Source organism: Amborella trichopoda, chromosome 11, assembly GCF_054954075.1.
Source record: "Amborella trichopoda isolate Santa Cruz 75 chromosome 11, AtrichopodaSantaCruz75HAP2 v2.0, whole genome shotgun sequence".
NCBI lineage: Eukaryota > Viridiplantae > Streptophyta > Magnoliopsida > Amborellales > Amborellaceae > Amborella > Amborella trichopoda.
In genome coordinates this window covers 47,336,221-47,355,955 of record NC_142346.1, presented here as the reverse complement: position 1 = coordinate 47,355,955, position 19,735 = coordinate 47,336,221, and the positions used below count along the sequence as shown (strand labels likewise).

At 35.8% G+C, this 19,735-nt stretch overlaps 1 protein-coding gene and 1 pseudogene across 8 annotated transcripts; both read right to left on the bottom strand.

Moving 5' to 3' along the window:
* On the bottom strand, positions 1–19,735 carry LOC18427750 (acyl-CoA). 8 transcript variants are annotated; one of them, XR_016043777.1, is made up of 12 exons: positions 19,574–19,735; positions 17,111–17,254; positions 16,842–17,024; positions 14,757–14,839; positions 14,426–14,624; positions 13,076–13,197; positions 12,678–12,744; positions 7,489–7,539; positions 4,404–4,456; positions 3,946–4,156; positions 2,158–2,402; positions 1–255 (listed from the first exon to the last, which is right to left on the bottom strand). XR_016043777.1 is itself a non-coding variant. In XM_006836796.4 (12 exons), the coding sequence occupies exons 1-12, from the start codon at positions 19,658–19,660 to the stop codon at positions 202–204; spliced, it is 1,425 nt and encodes a 474-aa protein (XP_006836859.3). In that variant the 5' UTR covers positions 19,661–19,735; the 3' UTR covers positions 1–201. The 8 variants fall into 8 exon arrangements, 6 of the variants coding, with proteins under 6 accessions (XP_006836859.3, XP_088707268.1, XP_020519078.2 ...); XM_006836796.4 differs by having other exon boundaries at positions 2,158–2,328; XM_088851142.1 differs by having other exon boundaries at positions 2,158–2,328; positions 14,782–14,839.
* Positions 15,802–15,876, bottom strand: LOC148779968 (U2 spliceosomal RNA; annotated as a pseudogene).

The window sequence follows — 19,735 nt, the reverse complement described above, 5'->3', positions numbered from 1 at the left end:
TTGATATTGAAGCATCATCCGCCATTCCCCTATTTACATGTTTTTTTTTTAACTGTTATTTACATGTTTAATTTGTCAATTACAATAAATACATTGCTACTGATTACAAGTTCAGGCAGACGAGCCACAAAGAAGACGTATATTACAATCACAGCTATGATCACAATTTTGGTAAGATTGAGATAAATTTCACCCGCTAAATTAATTTTCCTTGAAAGGACTTGAATCTTTCAACATTTTCACAACAAGCTTAACCTGAAAATAAGACACATTATCGGACAAAATTTATAAAAGATTCCATAAGCATGTGAATAAGATAAAGTCATTTGGAAAAAGAAAAAAAAAAACCAGAAGAAAAGAATGAAAAAACTCACAAAAGAAATTGAATCAAACACTTCCATGCCATAACATTTAAAGCAAGGACTCAAGTTGGGACTCACTAGCTTCCCGAGCTTGAGCCCAAGCAACTCGACTTTGATGAGTCTGTTACTGACTCAGCCAAGTATCGAAAAACTTAAGAATAGAAGACATGGCCGGTTCCCAAGGTTTTCTTCTTCAGACACGGCTGCACGCCGAGCAGGACTTGTGGAGTTTCATGTACTGATTTACTACATAGTTCACCATTGAATGCAAATCTAATATTTTTAGTTAGCAGAAGTAAGATATTGTTGCACTGAAATTTGCATGGAGCCAAAGGTTTTGCAGACTACTATAGGGGGAATCATGGAAGCCAAAATTATGCTGTAATTAATAGGAGGTTTCGGTATAGAATTGATAAAGAGAATGATTCCATAGGGGTGATAAAGGGGTCAATCGACCAGCCAGCCCGACCCAGTCCAGGTCTGGACTAACATGCTGGACCTGGCTGATCACGTTGCAGTCCAGTTGACCTTAACCTGATCGTTCCAAGTCCATATCAAGTCGAGTCAGGGTTGGGTTAACCCATTTACAAGCCTATTATTCTTCTTGTTTGAGAGAGGTAGAGTCAGAGGGTTATGGCATAAAATTGAACATGTAACAGCATCTGTGGTTCCTTTTGTTAACGTTTAAAGATCATAAACTAGAATGATAAATAAGCAGCATTTCTGAGTATTGGACTGCTCAAGGCAAAGAAATCCAAGCAAAGTTGAAGTACAATAAGATATATGGTATACTATAACTCATCTTTGGATTTTAAAGTTCATGCAGTAGTATGCACTTCTATAATTGCTAAAAAGTTGAAATAGCCAATCCTTAAATAACAAATGCTCACAAAAAATACTTCCAAGGTGGTGAAATGATTTCAATGAAATATTCATAGTTTTCAATATTTATCTTAATAGCATATAACGTCATCCTAACAATGAAAAATGACAGCGATGAGGCTAAAGATGATAAGAAATGCAGTAACATTGTTGATGAGCTGACAATGACATGCTTCACTCGATAGGAAGTAGTTTAGCAAATGGGAGATTTACCAGACATAATAATGATAGATTTTGGATATGCATAGCAACACATAATGAAATGTCCCTCTAAGGCATGGGCTCGAGGCATAGGTGGTTAGAGTGGTGGGTGCAACAACATGATGTCTTGAGTTCCATTTTTACCATGGGTATGGGATCCATTCTCCACTGATCTATATGCCAAAAAAAAAATATCCCTCGCAGGAAGGACCATTTGTCTTGCCATTGCATGGAGGACTTTGACAAACATCTCAAATAATAATTCAGCATATATTGGAAACCACATACCACACATATTCTTCCAAGTGGACATTGATGAAACTATATTTCTTAGACACGTGCCAAATTTGCATAATCTAGAGAAAAGTATATGACAATCCAATTGGATCATCACCATCCATTGAAATGATGGAGTGCAACCGACAAGAACAGGGCATGAAAAATGTTGGTTTGCGTCTAAAGAAGAAAATCAAAACCAACGCAGGTTCCACCATCTCTCCATCACCATCCTTCATTAGATTGGATGGTGATGACTCCAATGAACTAAGGTTTCTCATAATACATTGGATTATGGTATATGTTTTCTCCTACCGTAAAGCACCACATAACAATAGAAGCTATGAACATATAGGATACTCTTCAGTATAATCGACTTTAAGTTCTAGTAAGTGTTGCAGAATACTTGAAAAAAAACTAGAAAGCAATGGATTACCTGTTCTGTCTCATGCACTAGAAAGTCCTCAATGGCTTGCTTGAAAGAATCATTCCGGATGTAGTGGCAACTATATGTTGTCACGGGCAAATAACCACGCTGAATTTTATGTTCTCCCTGGGCTCCAGCTTCTACTGTGCTTAGCTTTAACTCAATCGCTGCTTCTATTGCCTATGGCAATGCTCAATACTTCCACAAATGAGCTGGCATTTTTGCCGAGTATAGAAGAGTATATAATTCAATTTCTGCAAATTTATTAAATTAATGTTATTGTTGTTGTTGATGATGATGATAAGACCAATAGTTCTCATCATCATCATCAATTCATCCATACACACACACATGCGCACATATGAACAGATGTCCGATAGAATTTAGTAGTATAACATATGATAATAATTTTGAAATTATTTTTCATTTTTGTTACCAAAATCTTCATTTCCATTAATTAGATTTCCTTTATCTTATCATCTGGTATTAACATTATCTAATTTTCTCAAGTTTCCCCTATTTTAGTAAAATGTTAAAAGTTTTTTAAGTCTCCCCCCCCCCCCCCCCAACAACCCCAAAAAAAGAAAACGAAATAGGACAGCTGAAACATGCAGTGTTTTCCCTCCCTCGTGATGCAATGAGTTTTTTTTATTTTTTTATTTTGTCATTTTTAGTTATTAGGTTTAGGGTTATTTTTGTTTTTTGGTGTTATAGAGAATTAAGGGCTAGAATAGGAAATTTGCTAAGGGAGTTAGTTAGTATATTTATTTTAGATTTTTATGCAGGATATAGTTTATATTTTTATGGGGGTTGAGGTTCTTATCTCTTAATGGCTTGAAAAGCATTAACAAAGTAAGGAGAGATTAGGAACGGCGTAGAGATGGGTGGGGGCTTCCTAAATTAATGGGCTTCAAGTAATGGGAAAAGAGAGAAATAATAACATGTGGGTTAGAATGAGAAAACGTGGAGGTTACAGGGAGAGAGAGAGTATTTTTGGGGTTTTACTTTATGTTATTTTATTCTCTTTTTTTTTTAGTTTGTATTTAAGGGAAAGACATCCCACTTATGAAACAGATGGTGAATAGAGTAAAGAAAGAGTTTTCTTGATCTTGTGAAGAGGTCTTTGGGATGGACTTCCTTGAAAGCTCTAAGAGAGGGTATATTCTCTCATCTATTATTTTATCTTTTATTTTTTTCTGTTTATTATTTCTGTTTTTCGCTGCATCACCTCGCCTAACTAAATGGCTGCTCTCAGGGAAGATGACAGTAATAGACTAACCCAATTAAGACATGTTACAGATAAGCCATGCAGAAGATAATCAAGAAAACACAATTCCTGGGGACAGCCCTTCAAACCTGAACATAGGAACGAAGTTCTCAGTAATGGAATAAGATCATGCTATTCTAATTGAGGGGCAATCCAGCTCAAAGAGACTCAACAAAAGACCTGATCCCTCCTCTACCGTTTCTGTTAAGATAAATGTGTGGTTGATAAAACATTCAGTTGGATTCACGAAGGACCCTTCCATTACCCCTCAGTAGATTCATTGGTCACTCAGAAGTACCATGCCTACTTCTTAAGAGTTTCAACAACATGGCATTTATGTCTTCTCTACTTTATTCCAGTTGAAGCAAAATTTCTGATTATAGCATCCGATTGTGATTCAGTTTTAATACAATGTTAATTATCAAAAAAAAAAAAAGGTGACATCATCAATCCAAAATATGATTCCAACTTCTGCAATAACAAAATCTAACCTATATTTCTTAGCTTTTCTTAGTTCTTGAGTTTCAAACCTGGTAATAGCAGGCCTCAAAATGTAAGCTTGGGTAGTAGGCTCGAGGGTGACAACCCCACAACCGGCCAAATAAGTTATCTCCTCCAACAAGATTAAGGGCACCTGCAACAAGTTCATCCTCTTCTTCAGCAACAACAAGCAATACCCGATCTCCCAATTTGGAACCAATAGTATGGAAGAAATCCCTAGTGAGATAAGCTCGACCCCACCTACACACAAATGAATAATCTTAAAAAGAAATATACAAAGATAAATATGATAAATAACTTGACTGCTTGAAGTTATATAGAAACTCATCTGCTTGATCATAAAAACTATTGGCATAAATAAAATGGTCAAAAGCCAGTTTCATTTTCAAATTTTGTTGCAGCCAATGATCAAATTTAGATGTCACATCTCCAATCTCACTTGCATATTATAGTTAAAAGAGAACAAAAAGAAAGAAGAGGATATAACTTGTTATCTGTAGTGTTCTGATAAAACTTGTAGAACGAATCCCAATGCCTAGCCTGCAAGATAAGAGCCAAATTCTTGCATTACATAAAACAAACATGGAAGAGAAGTCACAAAGATGAAAAGATGGAACTGGAGTACGATACACATTTTTGGACCAGAATATTAGAGCTTAAGTAAATTATTGGTCTGCTTTGCTTCTCCCTTAACCTTTATTTAATTTGAACATAAAACACGCCATGAATTTCTAAAATTGTAGCATATAACTCAATAGAACAGGAACCTAAGACATCCACTCCCTATGCATAACTAAATAGCCAACTTTCCATTAGAGAAAGTAGACAACAAGTTGCTTAAACTATTTAACTATTAATTCAGTAGACATATGAGCATGTTTTAAGCATATGTCATGTCTTGTTGATAGCAATGAGGATCACACAGCAGTCAGTCCTATGAATTAAATGGAAAAGGGAGAATAGATCTGAAACAAATACATGGCTACTTCATTAAGCAAGATGAAGACAGGTTAATCTGAACCCCAGATGCAAATGGGGTTTGAAGTCGATGGTAGTGCCTTTACAAGAAGGACCGAGGAAATTAGTTTTGGCAATAGAGTCTTGTCCCTTTCTGGGGTGCCAAAGATTCGAGCTTTTGCATGGCTTGTTCTCCTGGATAGAGTGCTGACAGCAGACCATTTGAGAAGTAGAGGTATGCTAATACCCAACATCTGTTTAGTGTGTGAAGCTAATAACTATAAACCATCTATTCCTGGACCGTTCGCATGCTACCCAGAGATGGTTTTGAAAGTTTTGAATTTTACAATGGTTACAACCCCATTCTATAAAAGCCTTGTTCAAGCAGTGGTTCTCCTCACCTTTATCAAATGTGGGTCTAGTACCATGAAGGTTGACTTCATAGCAACTCTCTGAGTATTATGGCTGGAGCAAAAAGGATGGTGTTTCAAAGATTAAAAATGGGAGTTGAGTTAGACAAGGAGCACCATGAATCCACAATCACTTCATGTGCTATATCAAGGAAAGAATTCTGAGGTTATACAATGACAGACTATGAGAATCACAGGAAAAACATAATTATGAAATGTCAAGTAAGTGGCATCCAACCTGGAGGGAATTGTAAAGTTGAATTTTGATGGTAGATTGAAAGGCAATCTCAATTGTGTGGAATCATAAGGGACTACTAAGGGTGCATAACTGCATATTAAAGACTTGACCCCGGTCTGCTGCATGTTCGTAATTCATATGAAACTGAGGTGTGGATACTTGTGTTTGGTCTTAGTAATCTAGATTTGAGTTGGGAGTCAATTATCATAGAAGGGAATTCTAGTTATGTTATCAGATGGTAAAACAAGGATAGATACGTCCTTGGTGCTTGCAAATTGTATTCGATGAAATTTGGTGTTGATATAGTAGGCTGCAAATCTCTCAAGAACATGGTGAGAGGCTAACCATGAAGGAGATGCCCTGGCCAGATAGGGGATTTCCAAATCTCAATTACTGATTCCAATGTACAGCCTGCAAGTTTGTTCAACATAAGCTCATATTTTGGTAGTTTGCAGTTGTGCTTACACAAGATTCAGTTTTATAGATGCAATGTTATAAATTGTAAAGCATTTTACATGAATATAAATGATATTCAGTTAAAAATCAGGAAAAAAGGAAGAAAAGAGGTAACAATGCAAGGTTAAGAAATAAAATGCTCGTTTATGTGCCTTCAGGATAGGTTATTGACCATGTGTGTGGATTCCATAGACCCCTCTACAGAATGGTTAATGTTCGTAACCCTCTCCTGGCCTTACTCTACTTTCACTTGGCATATGGAAGTCATTAAATTAATGGTGGATGCCATTTCAAGGCTTGAAATAACTCAAGGATTCAAGATCAGATTACTAAAGAATGTAAACAGAATCATGAAGGGATCTTTATTTTCTTGTAGCCTATCACATTTCCATGAATCCATTTCATATTGTCCTAAATCTCTGCGAAAGACTTTTCCCTTTTAGACAGTATCACAGTAAAAGCTTATATACAAAAATCTCACACTTGAGTAACATTTCCACTCCCAAACTTGACACTACCATCAAATGCCTACGCAATTTCTGAAGAAAAGTCATCTCTTCAGCATTGCTCTCTGCCGCATCCTTAGGAGCTTCAAATAACTAAGAGCAAAACATATATACTTGTTTCTTTCCTTTTACCATTGATTCTTTGTTGAGGATTATTGTTGGATATGAAATTGGATTCCTTTTACTGTATGTGCAAAGATGGTCTTGATTGGGTTACTTCACCAAGAGTTTCAAAATGCATTGTATAGAAGTCTCGGTAAAAAATGCAGCAAGCCAGACATGGGGGGAACTAGAGCATATTGCGCACTTCCATACAAATAATAGTTGTAGATTAAAGCACACTAGACTGAATGATAGGTCATTGTTCATTAAAGCCTCACTTTGATGAAAGGCTACAAGTTAGATCTAATTTTTCTAATTGACAGAGATTTGTAAGTATACATGGAACATTGTCGCTGATTGAGGGAATCGCTGATAGAGAGAACAGAAGTTCATACTGCTTCACTTAATTTATCATGCCATGTTCTTCTTAATTTTCCACCATTCTTAGCTAATCAATATACCCTCCACAAATTTAAACTTTGTGAAGCTCCCGAAACGAAGAACCCAGTAAACTAGAACCTTCCATGTTTATATGAGGTTGAGAAGCACATTTTTGTGTTGACTTCATACTAACAACTGTTATCATGCATATGATGGAGGCATGCAATAGAAGAGGATAAGCAAATCAAAGGTTTACACATTAACCAGTATAATAAAGGAAAACACAAACAAAATTGACAAGTTTTCCGACCAAGTTGTGTGTTACCTTTCTCTACTAAATTATTTGGATTATATCTTAATATCATTGTTTGTGTCATCCTTTATTAAGTTCTTCAAAAACATCCAATTCATAAAAATTAAATACCATGACCACGGTACATGCTACATATGACCACTGGATTGACTCATGATCCTAGAGAGAAACTCAATTCTTAGCCTTCACAACAGATCCCAAAACTATACCTTTATTTCATCTCCACGAAGGCGTTTTATTTTCAAGTTTTGAGCTGATATCTGCATGACAATAAATCATGTTAATAATGAGCATCTTAAAACGCTAGCTTAATTGAAGTTAATTCATATCATCTGTGAAAAAAAAACTTTAGCTTGGAGATAGTTTGCTACCCTTTGTACATGTAATATTTGAATTTCAGCATGAAACAAATTGTTATAGAAATGTACAAAATCTAGGACACCACTTACCCATTCACAATCTGAACAGCAAGCCACTTGAATATAATAAGTAAGAAAACTTCCAGGATTCTTATTGATAAAACGAGAATAAGAAACGAAATTCCTGAAAATCTAATGGGTGAATTTTATGAAGTCAACAAGAATATGGAAGTAATTATAGAAAAGGACCAGATATTAGAATGCAATACTCAAAGTCTACCGCTTTTAATGTTATGCCCCATACAAATGACCGGTGTTTATCAAAATAGAACTGAACACTCTGCAGTGGCAGAAAGTATTCTGCGTTGCATTTGATTTGAAGTTTCAAGCGCCATGTAGAAAAAGTTCCATATCCTTACTGAAACCCACCACAAAAGAATTATCATGAACGTAAAAATCCTCAAAACAAAAATTCTATCGCAGAGGTATCTGACTTTGGATGTACATTCACACATTCCACCACTGAAGAATGGAAAGAGAGTCTGCATAAATAGGGAAATTTACATAGCCCCCCAACTGACTATAACTTGCTGTCATAACACTACCTGAATTTTTAAACCCTACATCCACCCCCAAACTTTTTATTTTCAAGACATCCCCTCTGTGCAGTCAGGGGGGTTGATTTGGATGAAAGCACCCCTTTCTTTACTTAGAATTTAGAAATGCCCTCCTAGTCCAAAGTCCCTTTTATGGATTTAACCTCCCCGAGCCAGCCCCCACCCCCGCTTTTTTCTTCTCTCTCTCCAAAGTCCCTTTTATGTATTTCAAACCTCTGCCGCCGCAAACCCCCCCCCTTCCCCCCCACCCACCCAACAACCTATTCTTCTCTCTCTCTCACTGTCTGCTCTCTTCCCAATCTCTCCACCTCGTCTACATCTCTCCCCACCTCCTCACTCTCTCTCTCTATCTTCACCGCCACTCTCTTTCTCTCCTGTCAGTTGATCAAATCAAATATTTTCTTACCACACTCCTCTTTGCCCACACTCCCCACGCTCAATCCCCTAGCTGACCATTTATGAAAGGCCTGCACCGAAGGTGAGTTACCTTAAGGCATCCATTTCCTTGTTTCCATTGCATTGCTTCTTCTTTGTTTGCCAATTTGTGCATTCCACTTTTGCTTATTTATATTCTGCTTTGTCTTTGATTATGATTAATGCTGGCCATTGTTAAACATACTTTCTCAAAAAACAAAACCTTAAGAAAAAAATTGAATCGGAAGTGAAACAACACATCCAATTTAATTAAATTTCACATTCATTTTATTTATCAATATTTTATTTAAAGGCCAATAATTTATATAAAAGGTCAAATTTTTTAAAATCCAAATCATAGCTACAATATTTTTGTTTTGTGAGCACAACTTTAAAAACTCATATTTTTAATTATTTCATCAATAAATCTAAATGATTTTAAATTTGTAAATATACATTGATATTTCTATTGAACAATATTATTGAGTAATATATAAAAATTCAAATCTATAAATTCTTTTAAGCACAAATAGAATCAATAGAGTCGCTCACATTTTCAATTATCTACCCATCACTATAGGTGATCAAATTAGTAGTTAAGCTTGAAATCAATATTGTCTTAGTCGGACCGCATCAACTGGCTTGAACTGAGAATCAGTGAACAGGTGGTGACTCTGGTCCATTTCATCCCCCCGATCGGAATCATCATCAAACCAACGTCGAATCGCTGAACAAGCCAGTCCAGTGGGATTGAAAACATTATATTATAAATAAAAATATTTCAATCAACTTTGTAGTTTAAATAAAAATATTGTATGTATTGTTGGTTAGAATCCGCTCATATGTAGCTTCAGAGGTTTGAATCAAAATTATACGAGCAAACCATTAATTCGGCCATGTTACCACAAGAGCATTTTTTGTAGTTAATCACTGTGTTAAAAACATAATATTTAAATAAAATTATTATGTACTTTTAGTTGGAGTAGTAGATTTCTTTTACTTTAGATAGAAATTTGGGAAATTTATTCCTTACAATTAGAGGTATTAAAAAAAGTTCCATGTGTTTTATGTTTTACAGTCGTGTCCTTTTTTATGTGTTTTCTTATTTATACTCAAAACCAAAACAGTGACATGAATAAATGAAAATATAGTGGAAATTTTTAAATACTGCTAATTGTAAGGACACTAAATTTCCCCATAAATTTTGAGCATTAGGATGACATCATGACATGTGCAAAAGGAGTTAATGTGTAGGTGGTCGACACCTTTTGCATGGGCATAGATGATCCTGATAGTACACATATGCACCAATTGGAGTCCATCTCAACCGTCTAACAACTAGATGGATTTTCTTTATAACGAACCCCATGGCAAGAATATATTGTACCCTAAAGTGGGTCTTTTGGACATCTGTGTTTACCTTTCATATTCTTCGGCTTATTTTAAAGTCCATAATTTTGAGAATCCATGTCTCTTACCACGAGAGAAGTGTGCAATTCCCAAACTTGCCTTATAATTTTCTTTAAACAACGTTTCATCTTGAAAAATGATGACCATGCCCATCTTTGCAAAATTGGCCCCTTTCTTCGATAAGAATGTCATATACAACTAGTGAATGGTGTGTAGCAGAGACATCTTAGATGATTATTGTCGTAAAGAGTATTTTGGATTTTGAGTTTATGTAGACATTCTCTGTTTGATATTAGGCTATCATTCTATGAATCTGCAGAGTGATTCTTTTTTTTCTAAGGTTGCTTGCTAGGTCGAAGATGTTGCATCCCCAAATTTTGGAGTCCAGAAAATATTCTTACATTGGGCCTAAGGAAGTGAACTGTTAATGGATTACGACATAAACATTCGAATCTTTGCCCTCATATTAAACTCACAAATTCCCTTTACATTCAGCAGCTTATTAGTTTACATTGAGAACATCAAAACATTTATACATATATAGAATGCTTATGTTAATAGTATTTATTGAATCTTTTACACTTTTTCATAGAGGACAAACCCCTTAACAACAAATTTAAAATAATACATCATTTCCACCTATGAAAAATCACACGGGTTAAAATGTGCAACGCACGTTCTACTGCTAGTATCTCTAATACACTACAACTTCCATTAGTAATTAAGAATATCCAATAATAATTATAATAAAGTAGAATCCTAAATGAAAACAAGCAAAACTGAAATACACAAAGCAGAACGCAAAAAAAAAGCAATTGAAACAATGAAATGAAACCCTAGGTTACTTACCTTCTACACTGGCCTTCAATAAATGGTTGGATTGGACACAAAGCAAAGAGAGATTTTTCATTTTATTATTTTTATTTATTTATTTATTTTGTTGTTTTGGGTGGGGGGAGGTTGCAAGAGAAGTGCATGTGATCTTATCAAAGGGCCATAGGGGGAGGGTAAAGAGAGATAATTGGAGGGCTGAGGGGGAGAGAGAGAGAGGGAAGGTGGAGAGAGATATGGAGAGGGGGCAGAAAGATTGGGAGAAGAGCGAACGGCAAGAAAAAGAGTGTATAAGGGAGCAGAGAGGGAGCTGCTGGACGGAGAGAGAGAGAGAGAGAGAGAGAGAGAGAGAGAGAGAGAGAGAGAGGTTCAAAATACATTAAAGGGCCTTATGGGCTAGGTGTGCATTTGTAACAAAGAAAGGGTGTCTTCATTTGAAATTAAGTTGATCCCCCTAAGTATAAGAAGGGAGCTTCATTTATGGAAAAATGAGAAGTCCGAGACGGACATAGGGCTTGAAAAAAGTCTGTGGATTTTACATGGACATAGACAGAAGTGTTGTGGGTGTGTAGCACGTCAGCCTAAAAAGCCAATATGGCAACACACGTCGATATGATTACCTTTTTTAGTAATAAAATATTAGGTTTACTAGTACACGTATAATAACTTCCTATAATATTTCATATGCTATGTAGTTGGAAAGGTGGCAGAACTCACCTCATTATTTAGTAGTACCTACGTTCAAATCTTGCCATAGAAATCAAATATTTTTTAAAAAATAGTTTAACCTACCAAGTGTCCACAGCTGCTGACAGATGTTAATACGTGACATTAGCCATAGTTGGAGTGTCGGGGATAACACTGCAGCCAAGTTATAGGAAGGGGGGGACTATGTAAACTTTTGTGTTATGTCCATCCCTAGTAGTACAAGGCATCTTGTCACATTAATCAAGAACTTGATTGTGAAATCATGAAAAAGGACTTGAAAATTTCATGTAGGCAGTTCATTATGCCTAGATGTAAGGTACTGATACAATATGAGGTACTGATACAATATGGGGAACATCCAAGTATCTTATTTTTCTGGTGAAGTTTATCTATTACTTGATTCTTTTTGGAATCCGTAATGTTTATGAGAGCCTATTACAAAGACTAGGAACATGAAGCGCATTAGGCTAGAAGAAACCCCCTTGTCACTGAATTTATCTACCATCATATTTGTCATATGTACCCTTTAACAAGTCATCGGGCCCTCAAAAGTAACCCCCATATAAAATCCCCAGTGAGGAACCCAAAAGTCACTTTTGAACAAATCATCTGTCTTGAAGACAACTCATGGATATCTTTATTAAAAGATAGGGTGGATCCCCCAAAAGTTGGAACAAATCCTCTAGAAAGCGAATGATTTAACAAGCAGACCCTCTTGACAAACAACAGCACTGGAAAAGAACAAAAATGACTATCAAAGAGAATCGCAAACTCACAAGTTACCCTCCTAGAAGGCCAGCCCTTTTAATCAACTACTGGGTAGAATTGCACGATATTTTTTTAACCTTCCTATATGTGTACAGGTAACTTAGCCCACCACTTTGGCATGCCTTAGCATATTCTCAATTAGAAGGCTTTATTAGGACCTTTGGAAATAATGTTCTTCATTCATTTAGAATGGATAAACAAAGATAGATCAGAGTTATCCAACTACTGACTATAACAGTCACAAAAATCTGGAATATCTGCATGAATTCCAAATATAACAAATTTACCAACCTTTTTGCGCTCTTGTCGAATATTTTTTCTTTTGCTTTGTTTCAAGTCCATAAGAAACTCATCAAAACTGCAAACAACGAGATTCATTTGTACATATCGCGAAGATATAACTAGAAATACAAAATAATTAATAATGTGTAAGAACAAATCTATAGCCAAGATGCCAATAGACAAAAAAAGAAAATCTTTGCAGATGGCTAAAAATAACCAAGATCCAAAACATACAGGTCTATAAGCTCACATATGCTTGCACAAAAAAAGGCGTATAACGGAGCACAAGCCATCAAGTTGCATAATGTATACAACAAAGGGATATAACCCTGAGAAATAAGATAAAAGAAATGGTCTAAAAAGAAGAAAGGAAATCAAGAGCAAGAAGAAAATGTTCACTCATTTACCTCTTGTAATCCCGATTTTTCCAATGGTATTGCATTCCTATTCGCTGGAGAAATCCATCCTTCTTCATTTTGTGCCATTCATCCTCAGAGGGAAAGGTTATATGCAAAGATGAGACCCCTGACTGTCAAAGATGTGACACTGCTTACCATACTGCATCAAATTAAGTTGTGTATAGCTACTCTAGGTTCAAAAAACATCATGCTTGCTCAATTTCATTGATCGCACAAAACATCCATAATGTTGACAATATTCAAAAGTATTTAATCATAAGCTGATACTGTAACCATAATTTTCACCCCCATGTTTTTGAGAAAAATAACAAAGCAGATAGACAAAAAAAAGGTGTGCTAGTAGGTTAAAACATTCACCGTGCACTGCACCACAAAGACATTCAAATGAAAATGCATCTTTTATCATATTATTATTTTTCTATTGCTAATATTTATTCAGATCAAAACACGAAAAGAAAAATGCCTAACTAATCATGAAGAATTCATGAATGATCAACACAACTTGTAAACAACAAAACAATACAATACACCTTTTAAAGGTTATTAATCAGCTCATGCTGTTGATGTGCCCTAAATCGAGCTTGCATACATGAAGACCAATAATGAACTAAACCTTAATGTTTTGGTTACAAGCAATGCCCTAAGGCCTTCAATCCCAGGCATGCAAATAGAGAAGACGCTTTGTGAGGCCACATCACTGGCCTCACTGACCTCTTCCCTACCATCAAATAATCAAACAAAAGCTAAACCACTGATCACCTACTTGTTTCTTACTAGTAGTATGTGAAGATTCTCCATGATTACTTTTGGGCTTCAATTTCTCCTTTCAGGCACACAATGAAGCATAGGATAATATACAATGATAATAAGAAAAAGTAGTTTCCGGCACACACAATGAAGCAAGGAGAAAATATGATAATAATAGTATACACCATGCACAAACAGGTATTCCTGCACAGACAACATTAGAATTTCAAGAAGAATAACATTCCATCTCACATTCCATCAGGGAGGGCAGACAATGGAGACGCTTTTGTTTTATCGTATACTGTTGAGTTATTGACATAATGGGTCTATTATACTTTCACAACGAGTACATATGACAGAAACAGTCTCTATTATAAGCACATACATTCCCATACAAGCAATCCGAACAAAGGAAATCACATGCAGGTCCCTAATCCATGAGGCACTAAATACTCCAAAAGAAGCACAAAGTATTTCATGGTCAATGTGTTTTATTAATAGATCAAAAGTTCTTTACACGACCTGATGAATTAGAAGGCTAAATCAAACTGAAGGACCTTAGTTGATGACACGACTGTTTCAATAAAGTACCTTCTCAGTCAGATCCTTCAGGGCAGAAACTAATTTGTCAAAGACCTGATTTTTGTACCAACTTTTGCGGATCAATATCCTTGGACCTGTAACTGGAGTGAATGGTACACAACACTGCAGCTTAGGGTAATAACTAGAACCAAATCTGTAGTAAGCATCGGCCCAGGAGTGATCAAAAACAAACTCTCCATACGAGTGGCTGAAAATCAATAATTAATAACAACTCAGCTATGTATAGCACAGAGGTCATGCAGATGGATTGACAAACAAATGAATGCTACAAAATTTGTTGTATAACTAATTAAAAACGATGATATTGCAGATGATAAACCTTTTAAGATAAAGAGGAATAACACCTATGATATTATCATACTGATCCTTCGCTATAATATGCTGCGGTAACCATCCTGCTCCCTGTAAAAGCAGTCCAACATACAAAGAAAATTAAAATGAGAAAACGTATAATGGTGTTGATATGATACACTAATAGAAGGAAAACATTTATATAAGGTTGCAACCTTAAAATATAGAATTAAGGTGCACCTCAAAAACCCATCATAAAAGGTTGTTTTGATGTTGGAAAACTCTCTAATTGATCATCTCAACCTCGAGATGTATGAATATGAAAAGAAACAAAGATTTCGAGTCCCAAAAATAGTGTATCTTGTAATACATTATCTTGACCGTCCATTTTCAAGATTTTCATATTTTTATAGATCTACTTTATGGTTATAATTAGAGATCAAAATAGATTCTCAAGCCATCCTAAAAACTTTTGACACCAAAATCACATTTATGATGAAATTTGGAGGTGCGCCTTAATTTGATTGCTTAAGGTTGCAACCTTATGCAAACCACACCCCTAATAGAATGTAACCCAATTAATTGACACTATTCCATAGTGATTTAAAACCCACCGATCCAGATCAGGAATCAGTAGGAACCGAACTAGTTCCTGGGCGGAACTGGGCTAGTTCCCTTAGAATCGTCTGGTTCCCTCAGGGAATTGGACCGGACTATTCTATTAGAGAACCAGGTCATCCGAATTGCCGATCTAGACCGATTTCCCTAATGGCCGGTTCACCCGTCCATTCCCAGGTTTTCAAGCACTGCCATTTCATATGACATAAGGCACTAGAAAATGGAGACAATGGATATTTATAGCCCAATAATGCAACATTTAGGTAACATACCAAGGACAACGAAGACGAAAACCTTCGACCCGAAGCACATAATCTCAAGAAGCTGAACTACTATTTTACACAGCTTTTTTTGTTTGGATGAATTTTGTGTTGAGGGAGAATAATAGCTCCCAGCCAACAAAAAAGAAAATTGGTAAGAAGAGATACTATGCTTGAGTTTAGCCAAAAGGCCGAGAAAGGTATAGCCACCAAAAAAAATTAAACTGATAATACTACACTTAATCTTAGCCAAAAGGCCGAGAAAGGTATAGCCAACAAAAAAATTAGGACTTCAAATGATGTTTCTTCTTCTAACCAGTTGCCTGCTATTTTTCCAGTCCCATTATATGACATATTCAGGAGCATTCTTTATTTTTGACAATTTTACCACCCGATGCACACACTTTTCTGCATTTATTGACTTTGTTGTAAAAATAATAGGCATATCTTGATAAAATGACTAGGGACAAGACATGTATTGTCAAACTTTGTGCATATTCTCAATCTTGCTACAAATCAATATAGTCTTAGTAGTTGAAAATGCATAGTCTCGACACCATTCATTCGTTCACAAATCTATTGATGGAAGCTGTAACACAAAGAACATCATCTTTTTGATCGACACAAATGAATTTAAACAGTCAGAATTACTTTACGTGATCACTTTCCTTCAGAATGAAATGTTATGGAACCCCATGTCCATGAGAATTATTAACTTTGTTGTCCTTCACCTATTCCCACAGTAATGCATTGTGTGTATCAAGAGTTTTAAGCCCTTACTCCATCTGAGTGAGAAAAATAGATTATCTTCTATTGTGTGACCTCTAGTCTAACAATCACAAAACAGATAAGCACGGTGATCATTCACATTTTGTCTAAATTTGATCCAACAGAGTTAGCACTTTCCATGCACCAATGCTCTCATACGACAGAAAACTTCTCTGGGGCATCTCCCACATAAATGGTCTTGCACATAGAAAATCATATACATATAAAAGACATGATGAATGTAATTTCTATTAATAGCCTTTTGTGTTTTATATAAAAAAATTAAGCATTACTGGCCAATAATTATGTAAATTTGCAAAACTGTTGTAAATGGAACTAGAAATATATTCAACATCTAAATAGTACCATCTGAAAGAAGTATAACGTTTTAGTAGCATAGAAATGGTGGTAAGAATAGACCTAAAGCAAAATGTAAGTGCAGGAAGGTCAGATGTAATAGGTTCTACCTTTACGGCACATCCTGTCTCCTCCAAACTCGAAAGGAAAGCATGGGTAAGAAATGGATTGAGTTTCTCGACCCCAGTTGCATCCATTGCACACGCATCCCATTGCTCAGAAGAAATATCTGTAATTGATGATGCTACTGAAAGGGATATTCTATGTGATTTCAACTCATTGTCAGATGTTACCTGTTTATTCAAAGCCTACTTTTAGAACATCAAGTATAGAATAAGCAACAACATTTAATATTTTGAGTGAGAAATCAAGAAGGCACCTCAGTTGCAGAACCCTCAGGGGTAAATGTCCCAAGAGAGACATCCATACTTTGCATCTCCGTAGATTTCCTACTTCCCCAAAAGAGCGCGATAATTGTAAGTGAAGGAAGCACTCTTTGACAACTTCGACTATTAAAAGGTCCCTACCATTTCATCAAAGAGCAGTGTAAGTGCAATTCATATTACAACAAGTCATTAGAACATGGAAAATCCTGGCATATGTGGTGCCCCGGATATCGTTGAACCAGTCGGTCCTCTAATAGAAACTCGACTGAATGGCATTACATCTTCACCAAGAACAATTCAAGGAAAAGCGATAGAGAGAGTCATTAAAACATCCTATTTTCAATTCTCAGTAGTACCTTGGCCTCGTATGAGTGTCTATGACAGACCACCTTAATGATATCTATCATTATTTGAGACCAACTATATTTCTTTACAAAACAATGAGAAAGTCATAGTACATCAGGACATCACTATCCATTCAAGAGATGGATGCTGACGGCCAGGGAGTGGTACACTCCAAAAAGAACATTAACGCAATGGTGGCGTCCGACTCTCTCTCCATCACCATTCATCATTTCAGCAGATAGTGATGACCCAATGGACTATGTTTCTTTCATAGTCCACCAGATAGTAATGCACTTCCCCTGCCGACATTGTTGCATGGACTCGACATTTCGTAAATGTCAGGCATGGGTACAGGATGTCGAATTCCTCATTCCATGATGAATAAGATTAGGCGATATGGCTATATTATAAAGAGATTAAAAAAAAACCCAACATTATCTACCAATATTTATTTCATGACGAGTAGCTCAAAATCTCAATTATGTGTTGGTTGAATTCATACATGTTTTGAAAATTTACAAGTGACTGCTCAAAACAAAAAAGAAGATCGAAGTCTACATCAATGATGCAATCAATGGTCAGTGAATATGAAGAAGATTACAAAAAGATCTAGGTCAGTATGTGGGTAGAACTGTTGATACATGTCCAAAACAGGTACGACATTCAAAAAGAAGAATCCATGCAACATAGCTTCCAAGTTGGTTCTACTCCCATATTTCATGACACAAAGGCCATCATAAAAGTTTGTTGGACCATTAAATCACAATCAAGGTTAATTATAGCATTTCACTGCATAAACATCATCAGGCAATAGTACATGAATACGTACATATATACATACACAACTAAATGCATGCATACATTCATGCAGGCAGCATACACAAGCATACGTACACATCCCTGTATAGAAGCATACACACACGACATTTATCAATAGCTATTAAAAAAAAACATGCACATGAGACATAAATATCCACATACATATACATGTAGATGCACTTATATTATAATCGCCGGAGACATTGTTTGCCAAGGATAATTTTGAGAGTCGCTTTACTACTCTCTTAACAGCTGATTCTAGCTGATTCTATCATATGATTGTGATTTTAGTATTGGAAATCTAAACTGCTTTTGATTCTCTCCTTTCCCCAAATAGCTCAAATCACATCTCAAATCCTTGATAACAGCATGCTAATACATGATTTTGTGAAGAATGTTACTAATGCTAGTTAAGTACCATAAATTTCCATAAATCCACATAACTAATTTCAATTCTATGCCATTTTCATGAAGTCTAATTTCACGCCAATCATCTTGAGATAACAACAATTTCTGCACTGTTTTATTTTAAAAAAGAAAAAGGAAAAACAACAAGACCCGCATTTGATAACATCTTGTCCAAGCCTTAATCCAATTATTTGGAATGGGCTTCATCAACGAAAACAACAACTGAACACACAAAATTTCCATTAAAGCCACCAAGTTGCCATCAATTCTCCGTTATTTGTAGAAATAGCCATAGTTAGCTCAATATATTGAAAATACAAATCCAGGACTGATGTTGTAAATAATACTACTACTGCTGCTACTACTACTCCTACTACTATTACTACTACTAGTGATCGACAGCGAAGAAGAAACAAACTAAATTTCCATAAAACTTTCACCTTAGTACCTGCAATTTTCTTATTCACGCCAATGTCTCTGAATATTTTGACGAAGGAATTCACACCTCCTTTTGTAAATGAACAACATAAAATCCACAAACTACTCTCTCTTATATTCGGAAATTACCATAATTACACCTAAATATCATGAAAAACACAGGATCTTTTTTACAGAAAACTCAATAAATAAATAAATAAACCATAAATTTCCATGAATTCATCAGAATTAATATCTTAACGAGAAAAAATTCACCTCCGGGTCCCTTACGCATTTTCATTGAGAATGGAACATAAATTCAGAATTTCAGAAAAATTAATCTCATCAAGAACATATTTAGACATAAAAAAAATTATCAGTTATAATCTTGAATCCAAGAATCAACCAATTTCAAAAAAACAAAATAATGAAAAAACAAATAAGGAAAAATGGCTCTGGCAACTTACTGAGGTGCTTAGAGTTTTGCCGAGCCAAGCCGAATGCATTGGAGCCGAAGAGTTCACTGTACAATAGAAGCAGAGTGAAGCCGCCATTTCTGAGCCGCGGCCCCGGTTCGGCTTGGCTTGGATATTGCTGCCCCTGAACACCCTAACGCTAAACCCTTTTGT